The 24,116-nt window shown below is 59.8% G+C and overlaps 3 protein-coding genes and 1 long non-coding RNA gene across 8 annotated transcripts; 3 read left to right on the forward strand and 1 right to left on the reverse strand.

The window, feature by feature from the left end:
- Positions 1-400: 400 nt before the first annotated feature.
- Positions 401-1,758, forward strand: ZNF593 (zinc finger protein 593). The gene is made up of 3 exons (XM_002195121.6): positions 401-656; positions 1,118-1,180; positions 1,288-1,758. Exons 1-3 carry the CDS (start codon positions 460-462, stop codon positions 1,427-1,429), a joined length of 402 nt encoding a protein of 133 aa, XP_002195157.5. The 5' UTR covers positions 401-459; the 3' UTR covers positions 1,430-1,758.
- Positions 1,759-2,261: 503 nt separating this feature from the next.
- Positions 2,262-3,972, reverse strand: LOC121471044 (uncharacterized). The gene is made up of 2 exons (XR_005982433.2): positions 3,257-3,972; positions 2,262-2,921 (listed from the first exon to the last, which is right to left on the reverse strand). It is a non-coding gene; the product is annotated as an uncharacterized lncRNA (long non-coding RNA).
- Positions 3,973-3,992: 20 nt separating this feature from the next.
- Positions 3,993-10,929, forward strand: CNKSR1 (connector enhancer of kinase suppressor of Ras 1). Of its 2 annotated transcripts, XM_072917910.1 has the most exons (21): positions 3,993-4,078; positions 4,340-4,497; positions 4,801-4,991; positions 5,067-5,151; positions 5,297-5,338; positions 5,414-5,713; positions 5,787-5,846; positions 6,194-6,262; positions 6,532-6,651; positions 6,796-6,881; positions 7,338-7,471; positions 7,553-7,719; positions 7,922-7,952; positions 8,059-8,231; positions 8,309-8,382; positions 9,042-9,113; positions 9,207-9,280; positions 9,456-9,520; positions 9,596-9,686; positions 10,189-10,370; positions 10,445-10,754. In XM_072917910.1, exons 1-21 carry the CDS (start codon positions 4,027-4,029, stop codon positions 10,628-10,630), a joined length of 2,412 nt encoding a protein of 803 aa, XP_072774011.1. In that variant the 5' UTR covers positions 3,993-4,026; the 3' UTR covers positions 10,631-10,754. The 2 variants fall into 2 exon arrangements, with proteins under 2 accessions (XP_072774011.1, XP_072774010.1); XM_072917909.1 differs by having other exon boundaries at positions 10,189-10,929.
- A 483-nt stretch (positions 10,930-11,412) lies between these two features.
- CEP85 (centrosomal protein 85) lies at positions 11,413-23,811 on the forward strand. 4 transcript variants are annotated; one of them, XM_012570641.5, is made up of 14 exons: positions 11,414-11,475; positions 13,169-13,240; positions 13,770-13,913; positions 15,858-16,525; positions 17,164-17,297; positions 18,053-18,170; positions 18,487-18,672; positions 19,024-19,176; positions 19,267-19,421; positions 19,639-19,759; positions 20,179-20,229; positions 20,315-20,422; positions 21,173-21,401; positions 21,679-23,811. In XM_012570641.5, exons 2-14 carry the CDS (start codon positions 13,186-13,188, stop codon positions 21,840-21,842), a joined length of 2,286 nt encoding a protein of 761 aa, XP_012426095.5. In that variant the 5' UTR covers positions 11,414-11,475; positions 13,169-13,185; the 3' UTR covers positions 21,843-23,811. The 4 variants fall into 4 exon arrangements, with proteins under 4 accessions (XP_030146446.4, XP_012426095.5, XP_072773968.1 ...); XM_030290586.4 differs by lacking the exon at positions 21,679-23,811 and having other exon boundaries at positions 11,413-11,475; positions 21,122-21,214; XM_072917867.1 differs by lacking the exons at positions 11,414-11,475; positions 13,169-13,240 and having other exon boundaries at positions 13,873-14,007.
- The last annotated feature ends 305 nt before the right edge of the window (positions 23,812-24,116 follow it).

Raw genomic sequence — 24,116 nt, forward strand, 5'->3', positions numbered from 1 at the left:
CACCGGGGACTGGGGGTCCGCGGGGGCGCGGGGACCGTGCCGGGACCATCCGGGACCGTGCCGGGACCGTGCCGGGACTGTCCCGGGACCGTGCCGGGACCGTGCCGGGACTATCCCGGGACCGTGCCGTGCCGGGACCATCCCGGGACCGTGCCAGGATCATCCCGGGACCGTGCCGGGACCGAGCCGGGACCATCCCGGACCGTGCCGGGACCATCCCGGGACCGTGCCGTGCCGGGACCGTGCTGGGACTATCCCGGGACCGTGCCGGGACCATCCCGGGACCGTGCCGTGCCGGGACCGTGCCGGGACCGGGGACACCGGGGAGGGGGCGTGGCCTATCGGGACTGGGCGTGGCTTACCGAGTGGGCGTGGCTGTGGGCGGGGCGCGCCGCGGTGTGGGCGTGGTCTGGAGCTCCCGCGCCTGCGCAGTGCGGCGCGGCGCGGCGTGCGGCCGCCATGTCGCCGCGGAACGGGCGGCGCACCGGGGCGCACCGGGCGCACTCGCTCGCCCGGCAGCTGAAAACCAAGCGGCGCCGGCGAGACCTGGACGAGATCCACGCGGACCTGAAGCCCGAGAACGCCGCGCGGCTGCTGCGGCAGGAGATCGACCCCGACCTGCCGGGCTGCGCCCAGTTCTACTGCCTGCACTGCGCGTGCGTGCGGCGGGGCATCCCGGGGGCATCCCGGGGGCATCCCGGGGGCTCGGGGGGACGGCTCCAACCTGGGCATGGGCTTGTCCTGCTCCGGGGTTCCCTGCTTCCCAGGGAGATGGCGGGGTTGTTCCTGAGCTTCGTGGAATGGGATCTTCCCGGTCCCGGGGGTCCCTGTCCCCTGGGAGGGGCTGCCCTGGTCCCGAGGGTCCCGGTCCCCTGGGAGGAGCTGCCCTGATCCCGGGGGTCCCGGTCCCCTGGGAGGGGCTGCCCTGATCCCAGGGTAGTCCCTGGCTCCTGGCCACAGGGCTCTAACCCTTGGGGGGGTATCTTGTCCTGGTCTCAGGGTGACCCCAGGCCCGTGCAGGGGGGGTGTGGTGGGACCCCGGCCGCTCAGCAGGACCCTCCCCAGCCCCCCTTCAGTCTCGGGGTCCCCCTGACCCCCCCATCCTTTCCTACCCCAGGCGGTACTTCGTGGACCTGAACAGCATGAAGGAACACTTCAGATCCAAAGTGCACAAGAAGAGGTAAGGTGGGGGGCAGACCCCAAATTCCCCGGGCTGAGGGAGGGGCAGTTCTGGGCAGGCTCTGCTCAGAGGTGCAGGTGGAAGCTTCACCCCCTGTGTGCCCCCAGGCTGAAGCAGCTGCGTGAGGCTCCGTACACACAGGAGGAGGCTGAACGTGCCGCAGGGATGGGCTCCTACATCCCCCCGAAGAAGGTGGAGGTGCAGACCCAGCCCCTCGAGGAGGTCACCGAGATGGAGACGTCCGGCTGAGCGCGGGGACGGGGGACTGAGAGGCTGAGTGGCTCTGTAAGGACATCTTTGTCCTCAGCTTTGTGAGAAAAACGTGTCCCAGCACTGCCAGCCAAATCCGACCTGCTCCTCCCACAGCCCCCCTGGCCCGGGCACTGAGAGGAGAAGGAGCCAGCAAGAGCCTGGTGCTGTCCCTGAGTGTCCTTCTCCTCCAGAAAGGGACACTTTGTGTGTTCTCCGAGTGCTGGTGGGACTGCACGCTTGTCTGCCTGCTTTTGGAGCAGTTTCTGCTCAGTCCTTGGGTCAGAGATTATTCCAGTGATGCTCCCATTAAAATATGTCAACTGACAGTGTGGCAGCGTTGAGTTTGAGGGTGACAGTCCCCCAAGGGGGGAGGGGACACCTCAGTGTTGTTCTCTTCCCCGTTACCCAGAGGTGCCCATGCCAGGGGCCTCATCCTGGAGCTCTTGCCTGGCAGGGTGGTAAAAGCCCCTCTGCCCCCCGGCAGGGAGTGCCCAGGCAGCTTTTTGTGGGCAATGTGAGCTCGAGCGGCCTCTTCACCTCTTCACCGGGCACTACTTGGGTTTGCAGCAGGCAGCTGGTTTGGGCCTTGAGAGGGCAGTGCTGGTGTCCCCTTGGCGAGGACACTTTGAGGCTCCTGTCACCAACAGCCCAACTCCTGCAAGTGATTTCATGCTCCTGCAGGGCTGAGATCGCCTCCCTGCCTGGTGTTGGTGCCCCTAAGGGGACACTGAGTGACAATGCCACCGAATTCCTGCGGAGTGCGTGTCCCAGTTCATCCCTCCTGCCAAGCTGGGCGCTGGGAAGGGCAGACAGAGCAGTGACACAGCTGTGCTGGGTAGGGAAGGGTTTATTTCCACGCAGCCTGCCCGGATTTGTCCCCCCCGGGCCTGGGAAGGGGGGAGAGCTGGGTCACGTCACCGCCCGTGTCCCCCCTGCCCGTTACCTAACGGCGCTGGCCTCCCTCCCCAGCACGTTCCCATGGGGACGGGGGGCTCTGTAGCCCCCAGTTGGGGTTCCCAGGCCCCTCTGCTGCCGCGGGGGATGGGGATGGATGCAGCTCCCGGCTCTGCCGTCCCTCTGTCCGTCCAGCTCTGGTGGCCGGGTCCCGATGTCCCCCCGGCAGCTCCGGAGCTGGAAGCGGCTTCTCCGTTCTGCACCCCAGGCGGGGACACGCGGGGACAGGCGGGGACAGGCGTGTCCCCATCCCCAGGGCGGTGGAAGGGCTGCGTGTGGCGCAGGTCGGCTGCGGAGAGTGGCGGCAGCAGCGGCTCCGCTCGGGCGGGGGGCGGCGGGGGACCCCAACACGGCCCGGGGACCATCCCCACGGCCCCCGGGCCGCTCCTCACGGCTCCGGGGGGGCCTTGCCGGGGTCGGCCATTCTCCGGGCGCTGTAGAGGGACAGGCAGAGCCCGGCGGCCGCCAGCAGCAGGGCCAGGGGGGTCAGCAGCCGCCCCCCCGGCTCAGCCCCACGTCCCGCTGCCAGCTGCATCTGTGGGGACACGGAGAGCAGAGGGGAGCACGGAGTACCCCAAACCCCCCGGGGACAAGGGCCCGAGGCCATGCCCTGAATGTCCCCGTCACACTGGGTGATGTAAAGGTAACGGGGGCAGCTTCGTGCCCCTCTGGGCATCTCAGGGGGGGTTTTAGGGTGCCCCGTGCAGCACTTATGGGCCCCCATGGGCAGCATCGTGGCTGCCAGCGAGGAGCCCCACGTTGAGCGGGGCTGCAGACGGGCAGGGCTCCCTCAGGCCTGGTGGGCAGCACAGGCATGCCGGGGCTCCCGGGGGGTTCCCGGGGGTTCCCCCGGCCCTGCTCGCCCCTTACCTGCAGCAGACGGAAGTAGCCGGGGGTCAGGCGGCGGGGGCGGATGATCATGGCGAGACGAGGAGCAGCGGGATGGGGCCGTGGGGCGGCGGCAGCAGCGGGGCTGGGACCCCCCGAGCCCCCCGGTGGCCCCGCGGGCAGGGCCGGGGCGCAGCAGCGGCGGCGGCGGAGCAGCGGCTGTCAGCCGCGATCAGCGCCCGCTGCTCCCCGGAGCGGACACGCCGGGCGGGGGGGCCGCGGCCAGCCCAGGGTGGATTTGGGGGGGCTGAAGGGCCGGGCTTAACTGCGGGCCAGCTCCTCTGCAGGCCTGTATAGGGCTGCCTCAGTTTCCCCACCGGTAAAGGGGTGTGAGTTATGCTTTGGGTTGGGGTGACACCCCAAAAACTCCAGGGCTGAGCAGGGGCTTCCCTCGTGTTCTCCCGGGGGTCTCTGTGGCCTAACTTCGCACCCACAGGGCACCTGGGGGTGTCCCGCCGGTGTCACAAGTACTGTGGGGCCTCAGCCCTCGCTGGCGGGTGACACCGGGTGTCATTTCCCGGGGTTCCAGCGGCCGTGTGTCACCGTCCGGGCTGTGACTCACCGCGGCCTCGCCCCACGGCACCGTCCCGGGCCGTGCGGGGCGGGCACGGCGCTGAGCGGCACCCGGGAGCGCCAATGGGGCTGCGGCTGCCGGTGCAGGTGAGAGCCGTGCCCGGCCCCGGTGAGAGCCGCGCCCGCCGCCGCTCCGGTCCCGGTCCCGCCGCCGCTCCGGCCCCGGTCCCGCCGCCGCCATGGAGCCCGTGCGCTCCTGGGGCCCCGCGCAAGCGGCCGCCTGGCTCCGAGGTGAGTCCCCGGGCTCTGCGGTGGGGTGTCCCCAGCTTGGGGACGTGTGGCTGGGGGTGGCAGCACTTCCTGTCCCTCTTCTCCTCCCCGGGAGGGGCATTCCCTGGGTGGCAGGTGGGGAAGGGCTCTCTGGCCATTCCCACCCTTTAGGGAGAGGCCGGGTGAGCTGGTGGCATGGAGGGGACCCTCCCATCAGCCAGGGGTCAGCCCTGGGGTCACCCGGCCAGCGGGGACACTGCCAGGGGGACTGATCCGTGGCAGGGCTGGACGAGGTGGTGCAGGGGTACCCCTTCGAGGCCTGGGGGCTCGCGGGGCCTGACCTGCTGGGGCTGGACGCGGGGGTCCTGGAGGCACTGGGCGTGCGGCCCTTGGGACACCAGGAGCTGCTGCTGGAGGCCGCGGAGCAGCTCCAGAACCTGGTGAGTGCCGGCAGCCCGGGGGCTGCGGGGTCCCGGGGAGGAGCAGGGGGACATGGGGGTCCCCTGGGCTGAAGGACGAGCATGTGGCATCACCCGGGGCTGGGTGGAAGGGGCCAGCTGGGGTCAACTTGCTCTGGATGGAGGTGGGGACACAGGGGCACCTTGGACTCACCCTGGAGAGGGGTTCTGAGGAGACCCTGAGCTGGGCACAGGGAAGGACATGAGGGCACCGTGGGCTGGGTGAAGGTGGCACCCTGAAGGCCACCCCGCCCGTCCATCCCCTGGCACCCTTGTTCTCCCCAGGACACAGGGCTGGCGAGCACCAGCCTGCGGACGCTGACGGAGAGGCTGCAGGAGCTGGCACAGGGCATCCAGAGCCTGGTGCAGGCAGGGCTGTCAGCAGGGGATGCCCCCCAGCCGCCTTCCCTCACCCTCCTGGCCCGAGCCATCGACCTGGTCGGGGCTGCCAAGGAACTCTTCTCCTGGCTCAACAGGTCTGGGGCAGGTGAGGGCACCCCTGGGTGCTGGGTGCCCCCCACTCCGGGGGCTGAGCTCTGTCTTCCCCCCAGGTACCTGTTCTCCACCCTCAACGACTTTTCGGCCAGCCGGGACATCATCCTGCTGTGTGCCCAGCTGGCAGAGACGCTGCAGGCGGTGAGTGCCCGGGGCTGGCTGCTCTCCTGACCCCCAGGGCAAAAATTGGGGTGAGGCGAGATGGGGTGCAAGGGGTTCCCCACCGGGACCCCCCGGCTGGGATGGAGCCACGCCATCGTGCTCATCCCCACATCCCGTCCCCCAGGACCTTCCTGCGGCCGAGAGGAGCAGCGGGATCCTGCAGATTGTGAGTGCTGGGTGAGGAGGGGGTGGCAGGCCCGGGGGGCTGCCGGGGTCCCCCTCACCCCCGCTGTACCCGCAGTGCCAGCACATCGTGGGCATCTGCGAGAGCATCGTGGGCTGCAGCCCCCCGGCGCTGCTGGACCGCAGGGCTGTGCTGCAGCGTGTGGGGCTGGCGCTGCTCCCCGTCCCACAGGGCAGCCCCCTGATGTCCCCCAGCACCCCAACGCTGCCCCTTGGCCTGCGGCAGAGCCCCCCAACATCCCCTGACGCGCCAACGCTGCCCCCCAGCCAATGGAGCAGCCCCCCAGGATCCCCTGGCACCCCAACAGCACTCTCTGATCTTGTGGGGAGCCCCCAGTCACTCCTCACCGCCCGACTGGTGAGTCCCCTCCACCTCAGTGCCCCCTCTGCCTCGGGACCCCCTGCTCAGACCCCCATCTTGGCCCCCCCAGGGCTTTGAGATCACCTCCACCAGCTCCTGCCTGCACTTCGTGTCTGCCACCACCCCAGAGGTGAGTGAGGGGCTGCCCCTCAGTCACCCCCTTTATGGCCTGCGGGGAACACCCCCCATCCATGGGCTCCACATTAGGGCCCTAATCTGCCCTCCCCCGACCCAGAGCAGAGGGGGCTGCCTGTGGCTGAGCCCGTGCAACTCCTGCCACCAGTGAGCACAGCCTGGGCACGGGGGAGCCCCTCTGCACCCCGACCCCAGCAGCAGCTCCGGGGTGCTGTGCAAAGTCGGGTCAATGGTTAACCCCCCTGGTTCTCCCTGGCCAAGAGAGATCCTGAGTGGGATTAACTTGTGAGGGAGGGAGAGAACCCAGGGCTGGGCACCCCACTGCACCCCCTCTCTGCCCAGGCCCTGGCTGCCCACGGGGACCACATCCTGCCCGGAGATGAGATCGTGCAGGTCAACGAGCAGGTCGTGGTGAGTCGGGGACAGGGGCTCGAGGGTGCTGCTGGGTTTGGCAGGGAGGACACGGACTGGGAGGGCACAGGCAGTACTGGGGCTCAGCTGGGGGGTGCAGGAGTTATGGGCAGCAGAAAGCAGGAGCCATGGCTGGGAAAGGTCTGGGGGATACAGGAGACATTGCCAGGAGGATTTGGGGGATGTGGGATCTGTGGCTGGGGTGGGTTTGGGGGATGAAGCATCTGTGAGGCCAGGGCAGTGGCCCACAGCTCACCCAGGACTTGCAGGTGGGCTGGACTCCTGCCAACCTGGCGAGGAAGCTGCTGGAGAAGGGGAATGAGGTGACTTTGGTACTGAAGAAGATCCCCCTCAACCTGCCTGGCACACCCCCCTCTCCCAGGCAGCAGGTGAGTGATCCCAGTGCTCCCAGTCCAGCCCCAGTGCCGCACTGGGCTGGATGCTCAGAGCTGGGCATCTCCCATCACACTGCAGATTCCTAAAGCTCTGGGGTCTGTGGTGGGATGGGGCTGGCACTGACACTCCATCCACAGCCCCCAGGAGCATTTTTGGATGCTGCAGATTCCCCTGGCACCAGGAGTGGTGAGAGCCCAGGCAGCCCCGTGTCCCTGACCTCGAGGTGAGCCCCATCCCGACACCCAGCACCCCCAGTCTGGCCAGCAGGGAGACGTTTGGGTGCCCCCAGGGCCTTTTTCCCAGGCCTTTTTTAGGGGGAGAGGTGCCAGCAGTGCAGCAGCTGCCTGCGAGCAGCCCGGGAAGCTGACAGGAGTCTTGAGGAATGACAAAAAGGGGAGTTTGTAATTCATTCACTTGGTAACGTTTTAGTGGGGCTGGAACTATATTTAGACATGACCCTTCTCCCCTCCCGGAATGGAAAGGCGTGCGGAGAGCCAGCGGCAGTGCGGGCAGCAGCCGAGCTGGGGAGGCCGGTGGAGCTGAGCTGGAGCTGCCACCGAGTCCCCCCCAGGCCGTTCCCGGGACAGGGAGCGCCGTGGGTGCCCCAGCCCGAGGTGCATCAGGGACCCCGGCAGCGCTCGGGGGGCTCTGGGGCTCAGGGGTCCCGTTTTCCTCCCAGCGTTGCAGCCGACTTGGACTCGGGACCAGACTCTGTCCCAGATCCCGGCACTGAGGAGGAACAGGAAGAGGCCAAGCAGGATCTGAGGCTGCCCCAGGCAGCTGTGGAGGAGCTGCCGGGCCCGTCTGGACAGGGTAGGATGGGAGCAGAGGGTGTCCAGGGATGGAGCAGTTCCCCCCAGGGTATGAGGCTGCAGCCCTGCTCGCTGTTCACAGGTGCTGCCGAGGTGTGGGACAGTGGCAGCCCCCTGGGAACCCCCCTGGACACCTCCCTGGGCACCCCCCTGAGCACCCCTGCTGCCACTGAACCCTGTGCTACAGAGCTGAGCCCCAGGGCAGCCCCTGCCACGGGGGCTGGGGGAGCAGAGCCCAGCCCTGAAGAGGTGAGAGCTGTGGGGGGACATGCTGGGGGGTGTCAGAGGTCCCCTCTGAGCCCCTGCTGTGGGTGTGTGAACTGGGGGTCCCTACAGGGGTCCCTACGGGGGTCCCTACGGGGGTCCCTAAGGGCTGTGGTGCTGCTGGGGAGGCTCAGCAAACCTTGCCCCCTGCACTGTCACTAAAATCTCATCCTGTCTCCCCGCCCAGGGCAGCCCGAGCACGGGCCGCAGACCAAAAGGTGAGCAGAGCCCTGCCAGGCTGGGCTGAGCGGGGCTGGGGGCTGGCCCGGGGGGCTCTGCGCCCCCTGCCCTGCCCTGCCCTGACACCCCGAGGCTGCGGTGCAGGAGTGGCGACCAGGCTGAGCCGCCGGCGCGTCTCGTGCCGCGACCTGGGCCGGGTGGACTGCGATGGGTGGCTCCTGAAGAAGAAGGACCACGTGGGCTTCATGGCCCAGAAGTGGAAGCGCTGCTGGTGTGTGCTCAAGGGCCACACGCTCTACTGGTACCACCACCCCAACGTGAGTGGGCTGTCCCTGTCCCCTCCTGGGCAGCTGGCATGTCCTGCTGCCCGACACGGCTGTCCCCGACCCCGCAGGATGAGAGGGCTGCAGGACTCATCAACGTGGCCACCTACAACCTGGAGAGCACGAGGGAGCAGAAGAAGAAATAGTGAGTGGGGTCTGTCTCACTTTCACCCCCAGCTGCTGGTGGAAGAGGGGGAGATCAGTCCCAAGGCCACACGTTGATGTGTCCTGCTGGGAACCACTGCATGTCCCCATGGGACTGCTGAGCTCCCCACCAGGCTGCTGAGGTTTCCATGGGGCTGCTGAGGTCCCCACGGGGCTGCTGAGGTCCCCACGGGGCTGCTGGGGTTTCCATGGGGCTGCTGAGGTTTCCATGGGGCTGCTGGGGTTTCCACGGGGCTGCTGAGGTCTCCACGGGGCTGCTGAGGTCTCCACAGGGCTGCTGAGGTCTCCACAGGGCTGCTGAGGTCCCCACGGGACTGCTGAGCTCCCCGTGGGGCTGCTGAGGTCCCCACGGGACTGCTGAGCTCCCCGTGGGGCTGCTGAGGTCCCCACGGGGCTGCTGAGCTCCCCGTGGGGCTGCTGAGGTCCCCACGGGACTGCTGAGCTCCCCACGGGGCCGCTGAGCTCCCCACGGGGCTGGCACCTGTGCCCACGCTCTGAGCAAGGCCTGCACTGTGGCACTGGTGTTAACTGGGATGAGGCTGAGGACTGGGGCTGGGTTGGGATGGGGAGGCTGGAGGGGGGCTCGGGGCTGGCCCTGTGTCACCACAGCAGCACAGGCAGCCCCTGCCTTGTCCTCAGCGTGTTCCAGCTGTGCCACCAGACATACAAGCCCTTTGTCTTTGCTGCTGAAACCTTGGCTGACCTGAGCATGTGAGTAGCAGAGCCAAAGGTCAGCACTGACCCCACCACCCTGGGCTGGCCAGGACCCTCATCCCCCTGTCTGTCCATCCTTTCCCTCCCCAGGTGGGTGGGTCGCCTGGTCACAGCCAAAACAAAGTACACGCTGGCCCACCAGGCAGTCCCGGACAAGGAGGAAGGTAACGAGGCCAGCCCGGGCTGGGGTCGGTGGGAGGGGTCCCCATGGGTGCTGCCCGGTGCCACAGCCCTGGCGTGGCCCGTGGTTTGGGGGAATGTGACAAACGCTCCTTGAGGGGCGGCTGGGATGGTTCCCAGCCCTGGGAGGGAATTTCTGTCTGCTCCCACGGCCTCCAGACTGCTACAGCGAGACAGAAGCTGAGGACCCCGATGATGAGTCCCCCAGGCACGGATCTGACTCGGTGAGTGGCCCTGGGGGACACCCTGGGGACAGAGGGACAGTTCCTTGTCTCACCTGCTGCCCACCTCTCCCTCAGCCAAGGAAGAGGCTGCAGAACACCGCGGAGAAGGCACAGCTCTCCCCAGCCAGCAGCCCCCAGGGCAGCCCCCGGCCCTGCTCCCCCATGGGTAGGTGCAGGGGGGACATCTGACCCCTGTCACCTCCTGTCCCTCCCTTTTGTCCCTGGGTGTGCTGGGGGAAACTCGAGTTGGGGTGTGTTTGGGTGTGAACCATCTCAGGGTGGAGACTACAGGAAAGATGGAGAGGGATTTTTTTAATGAGGACACAGAGTGACAGAGCAAGGAGGAATGGATTTAAACTAAAAAGAGTGGGTTTAGAAGGACAGTGTTCCCTGTGTGAGTGGGGAGGCCCTGGCACAGGGTGCCCAGAGCAGCTGTGGCTGCCCCTGGATCCCTGGCAGTGCCCAAGGCCCGGTTGGATGGAGCTTGGAGCACCTGGGACAGTGGGAGGTATCCCTGCCATGGCAGAGGTGGAACAAGATGATCTTTAAGGTCCCTTCCGAGCCAAACCACTCCATGATCCCACGCCTTTGGGGCAGGGCCATGCACGGGGGAGCCCGCTGGGTCTCGGGGCTGCCCTCCTGCTCCAGTGCCCCCTGTCCTCGCCCAGACCCCGCCGGGGAGGACCTGGAGAGCCTGGCGCGGTGCCTGAGGCAGGGCGGCGTGTCCCTCATGGGGCAGCGGCGGGCCCTGACGCAGGAGCAGTGCCGAAAGTCCTTCCTGCGGCGCAACAGGAACCCGCACATCAACGAGAGGGTGCACGCCGTGCGGGCCCTGCAGAGCACGCTCAAGGTGCGAGCCCGCAGCCCCCTCCCAAAGCCCCCCGCCCGCGGCTGCCCCCACAAAACGTGCGTTGCTCCGGGCAGGCGAAGCTGGCGGAGCTGCAGGCGCTGGAGCAGCTGCTGGGAGAGGCCGCGCTCACCTCGGACACCTTCAGGCGCTGGAAGGAGGAGCACCAGGAGCTGTACCAGGAGCTGCGGGAGGGCTGGGCAGGGCAGCAGGGCGGTGCTGGAGACCAGCACAGCCCGCACGGAGAGGCAGCTGAGCCCTGATCCCGCCCGGGCCTGGCGTGGGGCGGTGCCCGCAGCACTCGGGGCACGCTGGGCGCTCTGTGCCGGGGGGTTTGAACACGTCCTGTGTTCCTCAATATGTCAACATGGCATGTTTTGGAAGGCTCAGCCCCCACAGAGGCCACCGCGCAGGGGATCCGGCTCCTTAATTTTTAAGTGACAGTCTTAATTGTTCCTGGCCTTGGCTGCGGGTTGGCAAAGGGGATTTTCATTCCCTGCTGCGGTGCTGCCAGCCGGCCCAGCCATGGGCTCTCCTGCTGTAAATAAACGTGCTGACAAGGCCTGGTCGTGCCGTGGTTTTCCTTGACGCTGAAATCATCAAATCACGGCATTGTTTAGGCTGGAAGAGACCTCCGAGGTGACGGCGTCCAGCTGTAACCCCGGCATTGCCGCTTGCACCTCTAAACCGCGTCCCCCAGCGCCACATCCGCGTGTTCTTGCACACTCCCAGCGACGGTGACTCAACCACCGCCCCGGCCCGCCTGTGCCGGTGCCTGACCACTTTTTCCATGAAGAAATCCCTCCCGATGTGCAGCCTGAGGCGGTTTAATCTCGTCAGTCTCTGTCCTGACGGGTCCGCCATCGCCCCGGGCTGATTCCCCTCACGCCCGCACTACGGGTGCCGCCCGCGGCCACTCTTGCCCCGCAGCGGCGGGGGCGGGGACAGCGTCCGGGCGAGCCAATGAGGCATCGCTAAGGGTGTGGCCGGAGCTGTCGATTGGCTGAGGCGGCGGGAAGCCACGCCCCGCGCGCTGTGGCCCCGCCCCCGGCGGCGGCGGTAACGGTCGCGGCGCGCGGCTGTGGCGGGAGAGGCGCGGCGGCGGCAGGTGAGGGACAGGGCCCGGCCCCACACGGCACTGCCACCGGTACGGCACTGCCACCGCGCACCGGCACCGGGCACCGGGTACGGGCATTGCTACTGGGCACCGGCACCGGGCACCGGGTACGGGCATTGCTACTGGGCACCGGCACCAGGTACCGGCAGTGCCACCGGGAAACCCGCCCCACACGGCATTGCCACCGGTACCGGCACTGCCACCGGGAACCTGCCCCACACGGCATTGCCACCGGTACCGGCAGTGCCACTGGGCACAGGCATTGCCACCGGGTACTGGCACTGCCACCGGGTACTGCCACCGAGTACCGGCATTGCCATTGGGTACCGGCACTGGGCACCGGCACCGCCACCGGGCACCGGCAGTGCCACCGGGCACTGCCATTGGGTACCGGCACTGCCACCGGGAACCTGCCCCACACGGCATTGCCACCGGTACCGGTAGTGCCACCGGGTACTGGCACTGCCACCGGTACCGGCACTGCCACTGGGCACTGGCACTGCCACCGGTACCGGCAGTGCCACCGGGTACTGCCACCGAGTACCGGCATTGCCATTGGGTACCGGCACCAGGTACCAGCACTGTCACCAGGCACCTCCACCGGGCACCGGCAGTGCCACCGGGCACTGCCATTGGGTACCGGTACTGCCACCGGGAACCTGACCCACACGGCATTGCCACCGGTACCGGCACTGCCACTGGGCACAGGCACTGCCACCGGTACTGCCACCGAGTACCGGCATTGCCATTGGGTACTGGCACCGCCACCGGGCACCGGCAGTGCCACCGGGCACCGCCACTGGGTACCGGCACTGCCACTGGGCTCCGGCACCGGTACCGGCAGTGCCGCCGTGCCCTGCAGCCCGCACTGCCTAAATGGGCTCACCTGAATGACCCATAATAAGCACTGCATTGGTGCAGGAGTGGTTCATTTCTTTGCTGGGTAAAACGCTGTTTCTGCCTCGTTATGGTGTTGTGTTCCCAGTGTTTCTGCTAGGTTGTAACATCTGCGTGTGTGAATGTTTTCTAGGAATTATTGTCTTCTCTGAGCTCCTTGAATCAGTTTAACAGAAATCCGTAAGAGCTGCTGAGTGGGGATTGAGTGTGGCTTTGTAGGGGCCTTGAGTTTCCACTGTGTGGGTATAAATTGCACCTGCATTATCAGAGAGAGGAAATTCACTGTCTGAAGCACTCAGAGAAAAGATAAATTAACCCAAAACTCTGAGCAGATAATGGTTGCTATTCATGGCACAGAAAGGCTGATTTTTGAAGGACTTTTTTCCTCGTGTAGTTGCTCAGTGACCTCTACAGAGGGCAGAAATGATCTGGTTGGGAGTGAAGAGTTTTAAAGAGAAATTTTTAGTCTCTGTAGACACAGATTCAGCCTGCAGGTACCACTCTGTGAATACTTGCCTTGGGGATAACAGCTGAAAGGTGCTGCTGAATACCTGGAGAATAGTGCAAACAGGAATTCTCCTTTCTCAGGCATAAAGAAAATCTGCAAGGGTTTGTTTTTTGGGTTTTTTTAAGTGTTGCTGGGGATATTATTGGGAGAAGAAGCTAATTAAATATTAAATGCTGTGTTACTCTATGAGTAGCTGCTCTGTGTGTACCCTTTGCTTGGTTAGGGGGGAAGGGGTGTGGATTATACTCACTTAAATAAGATTTTTATTCATTTATCCAGCTCTCTAAATAGATAAGATGGCTGCTCCTGAGAAAGATCCAGACCTGAGGCTCCTACAGAAGAATCCATCAGGTAAGAACAGTCCTTTCTCTAAAGCCCTGCTGCTGTCGGATCCTGTTTCACTTTCTCTGAGGAGACACGTGGCCCTCAGAAGCTTCTCTGCCACAAGCTTTTTTGTTCAAAAAAGTCTTTATTTTCTACCCTTGCCTGCTTTTTCAGCAGTTATTTGATAAGGACTTTCTCCCCTGAGCTGATAGCTGATGAATCTGGGAGAGTTCTTTAGAGTAAATGCAAAAATATCTTTTTAACTTGCCCAAATTTGCTGTGCTACTGCTCGTTTTAGAGCACCAGCTGGGTGTAACATGACCAAACTAATCAATGGGAATATAATTTACAGCTTCTGCAGTCTGACTCCCTTACCAAGATTGTTTTTCAGCCTCCTGTTGATGTTATTTCACTTCCCTGTGCTTCCTGCCATTTCCTTTTGCGAAAGATTTTTTTTTAACGGGAACACAGGGAGCGAAGCAAGGACCAGCTTGGAGGTGCTGGTAATTACACATGGCTTAATTAAAGCACAAATATCCCTGCTTTTCCTCTGCAGACCCCAGCACCTGTCAGAAGAGCAGGTTCCTGGAGAGTGAGTGGAAGACACCGATGGTGTCCCTGGGGTCCCTGAGCCGCTGTCCCAGCGTGGCCGAGAGCGGGGACGGGGGCATCGGCACCTCCTGCTCGGACAGCACCGAAGGTGATGGGCACTGCTGGGTCACAGAAACCTGGAGGGCACAGCTTGCCACCGTGTCTGCAGCCGTTTCAAACCCAGATGTCTGGAATGTAACCAAGTGAGGAGGGCACTGGCTGTTTCCCTGAGCTTGGTTATTGTCTCTCTGCAGGGCTTTTAACTGACTAAAAGTCACCTTGGTGACTTGCTGGCTCTTGTTGTCCAATGAGAGATTTATCAGCAAGTCTGTTGAGTGTTTTCTTATTTTTTTTTTTTTAAGGAAATAATTTGTAGGTGCCTTTGTGCAGAAGTGTTTGGCTCTGCAGTGTTAGAGCTGAGAACTCTGCAGCCTGACCTTCAACTGAGGCACTCTGTGAAATTTCTGGTCCTAGCAATCCTTTCCACCTGTTTTATTTCACCTTTATTGATTATCTTTTCAGTAGTGAGGGACTTTGTGGTGTTCCCTAAAACACTTCACACATCCCTGTGTTCAGGGAGCCTTTGGAATGAGCTGTAGATCTCAGTAAGGTGCCAGTGAAATGGAGGCTTTAGCAGGTCTGGCTGTTAGAAGGATTGCTATAAATATTACACCAGCAGATGTTTAAGTGTTCCATCAGGATAACAAAACAGCCATTTGGCAGCTGGGGGCAGGGGAGATGGTTTCCTTTGGGAAATGACCCTTCTGGGCACTGGTGATGTCCCAGCTGTGTTGTGAGAGCCGAGGGTGACCCGCAGCCCTGGCTGCTGCTGAGGCACGCTGAGCTCAGTACATTAGTCAGAAATGTTCTTGTGAGGACCCTCAGCACACTCCAGGAGCTGATTGCAGCACCCCCACGTGACGTGCTGGTCGGGGAACTCTGGTCCCTGACAGTGACGCCAGGGGATAAATTTAGGGGCTGTAAAAGGAAATGGTGCTGTCTCTTCCCTCTGCCAAGGTGAAGGTGCTTGCAGCTGCCCAGTAGCACGGTGTTCTCTGGAGTCCCCAAGCACAGCCAAGCTGTGGCTGAGAGATTTCCTGCCCTCACTGCTCATTTGTGACGAAAGGATTGAGTGTCTTTGTTGTGACGTTTGTCCTGTGGTGTGATTTTGGTCTTTGCAGAGTCTGATTTGGGCTGTACTCAAGTGGTGGTGTTTATTCACTGTTGTAGCAGTGCTTGGAGGGTACAAACAGGTGGGAGGGTGACTTGTTGGAGCATCACGTGGGGATGGGCCTTTGGCCAAAGCCATGAGGAAATCAAGTGCGTGTTCCTGGGAGAAATCTGGAGTTCTGCGACACAGAACGTCTCGGGACAAGGAGTGGGAACAGGCACTGATTGCCTTTCTCAGCCCGTGCTGTTGCTGTATGGAAATCTGAGAGTTGCTAAGAATAACCCCGAGTTCCTGCAGCCAGGTTTGGTGCTCCGCTGGCAGGACGGGAGCTCTGTCTCACTTCCTGTGGCCGTAGGTGAGAGCCATTGCTCCAGCTCTGGGACAGGCTCTTGCTGTGGTGTCCTGGAGGAGCTGGAAGGTCAGATCCTCGGGGTCAGCGATGTTGGAGGCTCACCATGGGCTCAGGGAAGGCTCCTGTTAGCTCTGCTCACGCTCCGGAGTCGCTGAGCTGCGGGACGGGCAGAGCAGGATCACGGGCTCAGTGTTCAGATCAGTAAGTTTCAGCCTTTTTATTCAGTAGCAAGGACTTGATTTCTAAACCTAGAGAAAGATAACATTATTGAGTCAAGATTATACTAGAGTAGCTTAAAACAAGGATTAAAAATAGGGATTAAACTCAGATTCTTCCTATGGCGGTAGGAAAAGGTCAGCAGGTTCCTGAAACTTGTAGCGAGGGGGAACACAAGTGTGCCTGAGTCATGCTGCTGCTCAGTGGACATGTTCAGTGGGAAAGGAACTGGTTTTAAAATCGTTTTGGAAAGCTCACTGGAGGATTGTGTTTTCAGGACTGTAATTAGATGATCACTTTTCTTCTTCCCCTAGACTTCTGCAATTCCAGTAGCGGTTCCTCATTCCATCCCATCAAAACCCAGGTGACCATTCCGACAGCCCACGTTATGCCTTCCACGCTGGGCGCCTCGCCCTCCAAGCTGGACCAGGGCTGTTCCCAGAGCTCTGCAGGGCCAGGCTCTGCCCCTGAGCGCCCGGGGCTCGCCAGGAACGGGGACCTGAACGCCGGGACGTCCTCTCAGGTGCCACCCAGGGAGCTGCTGCGCCTCGGCAGGGCTGCGGGGGACAGGGGCTGCGAGCGCGCCAGGACGGAGGGCGCCTGGAAGTTTGACACCCCCGCTATCGAGCAGACCCTTAACCAGTCTCTCTTCCTGGACAGCCTGTGTGCCGACCCTCTGCACAGGTGCCACAAGTTCAGCCCAAGCCCTGAGGCGGGCAAGGACCATTACAAGGTGCTGCCAGAGAGCAAACAGGCGCCGGGGGCCAACGGAAGCTGCGAGCCCCGGGACGGGCCGTGGCCCAGCGGCAGCAGGCTGGTGCCAGCGGGACTCCAGGCCAGCACTTTCTATTCCAAAGCTGGAGCAGCTCCCCCAGGCCGGGCGTGGATGCAGGAGGGCTGCACGCTGCACCAGGGAGCCTGCGAGCTCAGTGCCTGGAAGCAGCAGCTGGACAAAGTGCGGCTGCAGGTGGAGCAGATGCAGGTAGGCAGCTGTGACTGTGTGAGTTTGAAACCTTTCCTGTCTCTGTAGTCAGGAGTTGTGTCCCAGATCCAGGGGGAAAATGTCTCCTGCTTCTCCCTGAGTGGCAGCAGAAGTCTCCTAATGGTCTGTTTTTGCAGCTTGTGGTGTCACAGGTATCGTTTGACACGCTGTGTGTGCAGAGCCAGCCCTGGGTTATGTTACAGAGCTGCTCCACCTGCCAGATCAAGAGCTGAAATACCCTGCCTGATAGAAACTGGGAAGAAAAAGCATGCCAAGAGGTGTTAAGCAGTGTCTGGAATGGCTTTATTCTGTATCTAGGGTTAAGAAAGACTTTATTGAAAAAATGCATGAAACTAGCTGCAGTTTATAAGGTGGAAATGGTTTGTTTACCCCCTCCCACCAGCTGTACCCTCATGGAGACAAATTGTTTCCAGCGAGCTAGCACAGTGATCTAAAATTATTTGTTAATCTCCAGTTGTGCTTGGGCAAAGTTTCTTGTTCTTGGACATCAACAGAGACTGAAATAGCCCTGCCCTGGCATGCAGATGAGCACACAGTGTGCAAAATAGCTGCAGCAGTGTTGCAACCACCCCTGTGGGGCACAGACCTCTCCCTCCTTGTCTTGTCTCCTCTTGCAGTTGCAAAATGGAGGCACCTGCCCCCATTCCTCCATGTATTCCACATCCCTGCCTGCACCTGACCCAGCCCAGTGGATCAATATCCTGAACTCCAATGAAAACCTGCTCAAGGAGAAAGAGCTCCTCATTGACAGGTGAGGCTTTGATGCTGACATGTGGTTTAAAGACTCCAGTCCCTCTCCACTTGGAAAGGAAGGTTTGGGAAGTACCAAGGAAGGCTCATTTCTCAGATTCCCTTTTGCCCAGTTGATCCTGTTTTGTTGCAAAGAACAATATAAGGATCTTAGAGAACAACCTGAGCTCTTCTTTCCTTGGAATTAGGACAATGATCCTGAAGGGCTCAAATAAATTAATTTTAGTTATGGTTTTCAGTTTTTTATAGGGGATAAAAATTTCTGCTCACATCATGATTATTTAGAATGTCAAAATAACTGCTTCTTTTGCTTAAGGACTTTCTGTGTGCTCTTTGAGACCTTTATTTTAAATTTGGTCTTTGTGACTTGAGACTGACAAACAACATTTATTTAAGGCTAGTGCACAAAGCTTTTGAAAAAGTAAGTCCTAATGAAAAGTACCTTCAGCACATGGACTGTAAATACATTTTCTTCCTTATTTTGAGTCATCTGTTGTGTGTTCATTTCACTGCTAAGCTCCAGAGTCAAGCTGGATCCTCCAAAACATGCAAGGCTTGTGTGTTTTATCTGTAATCATGGTTGGGGGAAGGGTTTTGAAGTGAGGGAAGGGAAGAAAAGTTAGTAAGAATTGTAAAAACGGTCAAAGTGTTCACCTTTATTGTCCCTGTGTGGAGCAGCAGCGCTGTGCTGGCTGTGTTGGTGTTGTGCTGCTGCTCTCTATGTTTGAGAACAGTGAATTGCCTGTTTTGTTACAGACAGAGGCAGCACATTTCCCAGCTGGAGCAGAAGGTCCGGGAGAGCGAGCTGCAGGTTCACAGTGCCCTGCTGGGCTGCCCAGCCTCCTATGGAGACGTCTACATGCTGAGAATGCAGGTACAGCAGGTGCCAGTGAGAAACAGCTGCTGAATCCCATGGCCCAGGCTGCTGCTGAGGTGTTTGCTGAGCAGGACTGTGCAGAGTTAAAAGATAAATTACCCCTTGTGTGGAGTTACCATCACCTCTGTGCCCCCTGAGATTTCCTCTGGCTGGATTAAAGCTGTGCTGGTGATGCCAACACCTGGCAGCACTGCCAGGTGCCGTTTCAGAGTGTTTCAGCTGAGGCTGAGGGATGTTTGGGGATTGGGAAGGATGAGGACACAGCCCTGGACAGTTTGTACCCCCCAAATTCAGGGGCTGTCTGTGCCTGCAGGAGCTGCAGCGGGAGAACACCTTCCTCCGAGCACAGTTCACAGAGAAGACAGAGTCCCTCAGCAAGGAGAACATTGAGCTGGAGAGGAAGCTGGCTGCTGCAGAGGTGGATGTGAAGCTGGTCCGGGAGTCCCTGAAGGAGACGGTGCAGAAACATGCAGAGGAGTTGAAGAAACAGGAAGAAAGGGTATGATCCTGTTGCTCTGGAGATGGGAAGGTGTGCTTTCTTGTCAGTGCAGTGCTGAGGTGGAACTTTTCTGTGGTGGTCTGTAACTGGGTTTTTCTCAGGTTTTTTCTCATCTCGTTGTAGACTATGGTTTCCAAGCAAAAGCCTTTCCTCCTGCAGTTAGAAGCATTTCAGTGCCTCCTCTTTTAACCAAAAAAAATGCCTGTCTGTAGCTAAATGAGCAGAAATTAGTTGAGGGGATCTTGTATTTTGGCATTGTGTGGTGTGCAAAAAGCTAAATGAGTGGGCTTACAGAAGACTGAAGAATAAATAAGAAATAATATAAACTAAACTTGTTAACTGTCCCTGCAGGTAAAGGGAAGAGACAAACACATTAATAACCTTAAAAAGAAATGCCAGAAGGAATCTGAACAAAACAGAGAGAGACAGCAGAGAATTGAGACCCTGGAACGATACCTGGCTGATCTTCCAACCCTTGAGGAGCACCAGAAACAGAGTCAGAAGGTAAAACTTCCTCTGAGCTGCAATGCTGGCTCTTGACATACTTGCTCAGGTGACTTTTCTGTAGTTACATCTACTCCCCTTTTGTTGCAGCTGAAGGAATCTGAACTGAAGACCACTGCCCTGCAGGAAACAGTGCTGGCACTGGAAACAGAGCTCGGAGATGTCCAGGCTGCTTTCAGGGAGCAAGAGCTGCAGCTGGAAACCCAAAAGCACAAGGAGATGGAGCTTCTGTCCACTGTGCACAGGTAGGAAGGAGCAATCAGCTTCATCTTGGCACTGCAGGAGGTGCTGCACCAGGAGGGTCCTGCACAGCCCTGGCAGGTGGTGGGCTGGGACTGAAACAGGGCACCGCTGACATTTGACATGAAATTAATTTCACTCCTTGTATTGTTTCCCTCCTTAAAGTAAGGGAGAGATGGTAAATGAAACTGTTTCTTCCTCATGGTGTTCTGCTAATTGCAGCTTGCAGGACAAGTTGCAGCAGTATGCAAAGAATGCAGAGAGAGGACCCCCTGCCCAGGATGGGGAGAGGCAGAAAATGGAACATGACTCTCTGAAGAAGGAGTGTGACTGCCTCAGGAAGGTGAGGGGCCATCCCCGTCAGGAATCACACACTTCTCCTTCCACTGAGTCACACCAGGCACTCGGATGAAATCGGGGATTTTTAAAGACACAATTGCACTGAAGCAGCAGTTCCTGGAATTCCAGACTGCAGGGGGGTTCCAAAAGCTGTTCTTGATGTGATAACCACACACTTCTCCAGTAATGCTGTGGAGAAGCTGCAGAATGCAGAAGAGGGGAGAGGAAAACCACAAGAATACAATGTCTGGTTTTAGCTGGTAAATCTCATGGTGCCTTTTATCCAAGTCCACTCCTAAGAGTGTGATTAGAGCAGTAAATGGACAGGAAAGAGGAGAGGAGATGCTGTCCTCTGAAAGAGAATTCCTGGTGGCATTACTGGATCTGGGTGGCCACTTCTGATGCCTCTGCTTTTAATTCCAGATTGTGGACAAAAAGCAGAAGAAGATGGAGCAGTTATCCTTGCAAGTCAAGGTGAGAGGCGACGGGGAGGGACCCGGGACTTGAGAACATGCTGTGAAATGGGTTAGACTTACTGTGTTCCCGTGGTCTCTTCCAGAACCTGCAAGAACAGGTGGCCCAGGAAGAGGGGACAAGCCAAGCTCTGAAAGAGGAGGCGATGAGAAGGGAAAATGCTCTGCAGCAGCTCCGGGCTGCCGTCAAAGAGGTCAGGGGGTGTTTGGAGTGCCTGGGTGTAGCACTGATCCAACAATGGATTGTGTTTGAGCAAGGCCCTGAATTTAGTCAGCAGCTCAACCTCTCCTGCTTCCTGCTAGTCCGTTCTCCTGTCAGGGCTGGGAGAGGAGCTGTGCCCTGCTGGGAAGCAGGAGAACAGGTTGTGCCTCGGGAGCTTCATGGGGATGGGATGGGATGGAGGAGGCTGAGGGCAGCAGCACAGGAGCCCAAGCTCAGCCTCGGCCCTCGAGGCAAGCAGGAGCGCTGCTGGGGTGCAGCACCTGCAGGAACCTCCCTGTTGGGCCCAGCCCCGTGTGGCAGTGACTTTGGCTGCTGTGGCCACGGCTGGATGCAAACAGCTCCTGCCCTCCTGTCGCTGCTGAGGCAGGACGGGAATGAAGAGACTCTGACCAGAAGGCTGCTGAGAGTAAAACTCTGGTTTATTCAAAATACACTGCTCTTTTATACAGAGCTTTGTGAGAACCAACTCCATTGGTCCTGAAGTGAAAACAATCCACACCATTCGTGCACAGTGATAGAACTTAACTATAAACAACGTGAACAACAAGAGATGGAGAATTATTTACGTTCTTCTCCAGCTCTTTCCCAGGCTTCTGCCTGGCTAGAAACTCTCATTTCTCTCTTTGACTGACTCTGAGACCCACCCCCTCCTGCTCCCTGCCCCGAGCAGGCGTGTTCAGTGTGGCAGCACCGCCCCTGAGGTGCCTGTCCGTGTGTCCAGCTGTCCATGCAGAACCAGGAGCTGATCGAGAAGAACCTGACGCTGCAGGAGCGGCTCCGGCAGGCCCAGCTGACAGCCCAGCCCCTGCCTGCTGACACAGCCCGCCTGGCCCAGGAGCTGCACGGGGAGCTGGCCAGCTGCCTGCAGGATCTGCAGTCTGTCTACAGCATCGTCACCCAGAGGGCTCAGGGCAAGGACCCCAACCTCTCTCTGCTCCTGGGCATTCACTGTAAGTACATTTCCTTTTGAGAGATGGCAGAACAAACCCTTCTGTTCCTGTGCTGTGGCAGAACTAAATAACTCACGTAGAGCATGGAAAGGGCTCTTCCTGGGCTTCTGAATGCTCTTTCTGTGGTTGGTGTGTTTCAAAGGTGCATGTTGTGATAACTGAATGTTAAGTAGAACCTCTTTTGCAAATGTGAGTTGGTTTTTCTGGCTGATTTGCAAATGTGTGTGATCCTTGCTGAGAACTGCATGTGAGGAAACTCCCTTCTCTGACCCCACAGCTGTGCAGCAGCCTGTGAAGGAGAAGGATGACCTGCTCAGCCCCGACGGACTGGCTAAGAAACTGGTGGAGGTAAAACAGCTTCACAAAGAGGTGGAGGACTTGAGGACTGCAATATCTGACAGATACGCTCAGGACATGGGAGACAACTGCATCACCCAGTAAAGAACACTCCCAAAGTAAGACAGGGAATGAAGACTTGAAACTCTCAGGAGTCTGTGCTCCTACAACCCTAAACCTATTCAGCACTTTACCACCCCTCTGCTCGGGTACAGGACGTGTGACTTATCTGATCTGTGAGGAATCAGGGGGTTTGTTGCCAGAAGTGTTCAGCTGCTGACTGGGATAATTCAGGGCTTCAGTGTCAGGCTTTGCAGTAGCTTTGATCTTGTGGAATGTGTTTTATACTGTGTTTACTGGAGCTGCTGTGGTCTCTGGAGCTGGGAGATGAATTCTGACTTGCCTTCCAGGCGTGTCAAATGCTGAACATGCAAGTGTGACGGTTAAAATAATGGCTAAAAGGAAATCTATGCCCTGGTCTTGCTGATAACCTCCCTGTGCAGGTCCTGTGGGACCAGGGGGTTGTCAGAGTGTTTGTGGGAAATCTGGATTCCACAGGCAGGCAGGTGTGCCAGTTCCACTCCTGGCATTTACATCGAGGTGCTACTGCCTTGGATTGCTGGAGCAGGACCTGCTTTCCTCAGGTAATGCAACCAGTGTCTTTCAGCAGCCAGCATGAGTTGAGGAATAAAGCAACACTAAAAGACTGGAAATGATCCCCCTGGGCACTGTTACCCCAGAAGCCTTAAGCCTTTTGTCCCCCTGAAACAGCACTGGGAGTGGGCAGTGATTCAGACTGCAGAGGATTGATGCTGAAGTGCCTTAATGAGCTGGAAGAACCTTCTGCCCCCACTCTGCTCCGTGCCTAATGCATCCACTGGCAGGTGAGGGGCTGCTCTTCCCTCTCGCAGCCTTTTAGAGCCATCACAAACAATCCTGGGGAGCTCCAAGTGTCTGTGGCCCCTGCCAGAGCCTCCAAGAGAGAGCCTCTGTGCCCTGGGGACACGCCTCTGCTTTACTGGGAGAAAGCCATACTGGTCCTGATGTGGAGGGGGTGGCACAGGGAGCTCTTCCTGCAGGGCAGTGGCCACTTGGGCTTTGTCACAGCCCTGTCCCTCCTTTCTTCTCCTCTGCAAGTAATGAGGTTTCTAAATGGATCACGGAGGGATCAGTTTCACTGCACCACCACCCTCCCTAACCCCAGTGACAGCTTTACAGTACCGAGTCCGAGGGTGGAACTTGGGTTTTCATCTTAAGAGCAAGGTACCAAGTTGTGGCAAGGAAAAGTCCTGCTGACATTTGTGTTCTTTGGCTGCTCTTGGTTCACACTGGGGCTGTGAGCCCTGGGTTTGGCAGAAATGCTTTTGTTATTCCTTTGTGTTCAAATTTTAAGACCAAATCTGTTCTGTTCTCGGTGTTTGGCTACCACGGGGGATGGTGGCCAGGAAGTGGTTGGTTTGTCCCACACGGGGAGCATGCAGCAGTGTCTGTCTGTCTGTCCTGCTCTCCTTGGTGTTCTGCTCCTGGCTGTGTCTGTCCCCAGGCTGCTGGTGCTGTGTACTGAGCAAAGACATTTCCAGGGCTGTTTTTAAAGCTGTTTGTCCTGACTGCGGGGAGCTCTGCTGGCTCCTGCAGGTTCTTAGGTGGTTTGGGCACCATCTCCTTCTGCCCTTTGCTTTGGGGGTGCAAGATCTCGTTCCTGGGTGCTGTGAGGGGCCAGGTTTGCCCTCTGCCCCTGCAGAGGTGATTCTGAGATGAGATTACTGTGGCTGAAACCACCTCAGCAGCTGGGCTGGGCTGCCCAGCTCCTGTGTCCCTCCATGGGCACATGTCCTCTCCTCATCCTCCTGGCCAGAGGGTGATCCCGTGTGCTGTCTGCTGCTGGTGCAGGGGAAATCTTGTGCCTTGAGCTACGGAACACCCCAGGCCAGGGGGACAGACAGCGTTTCCTCCCCGTCCCCCCGTTCCCGTGTTGTGCCCGGTCCCGTTGGGCTCGGTGTCTTTGTACCAGCCTCTGTCTCGGCGCTTGTTTGTATCGAGTACTTGGAATATCAAATAAAGCTGCTCTGACCCACTCGCGCCAGGCTCTCCTGGGTGGGAGCGGTGCCGGCGCTCCCCGGTACCCATCGGGGCGGTGCCGGTGCCCGGTGGGATCGGTGCCCGTACTCCCCGGTACCCATCGGGGCAGTGCCGGTGCCCAGTGGGAGCGGTGCCGGTACTCCCCGGTACCCATCGGGGCAGTGCCGGTGCCCGGTGGGAGCGGTGCCCGTGCTCCCCGGTACCCATCGGGGCGGTGCCGGTGCCCGGTGGGAGCAGTGCCCGTACTCCCCGGTACCCATCGGGGCGGTGCCGGTGCCCGGTGGGAGCAGTGCCCGTACT

This window comes from Taeniopygia guttata, chromosome 23 (assembly GCF_048771995.1).
Source record: "Taeniopygia guttata chromosome 23, bTaeGut7.mat, whole genome shotgun sequence".
Classification (NCBI taxonomy): Eukaryota; Metazoa; Chordata; class Aves; order Passeriformes; family Estrildidae; genus Taeniopygia; species Taeniopygia guttata.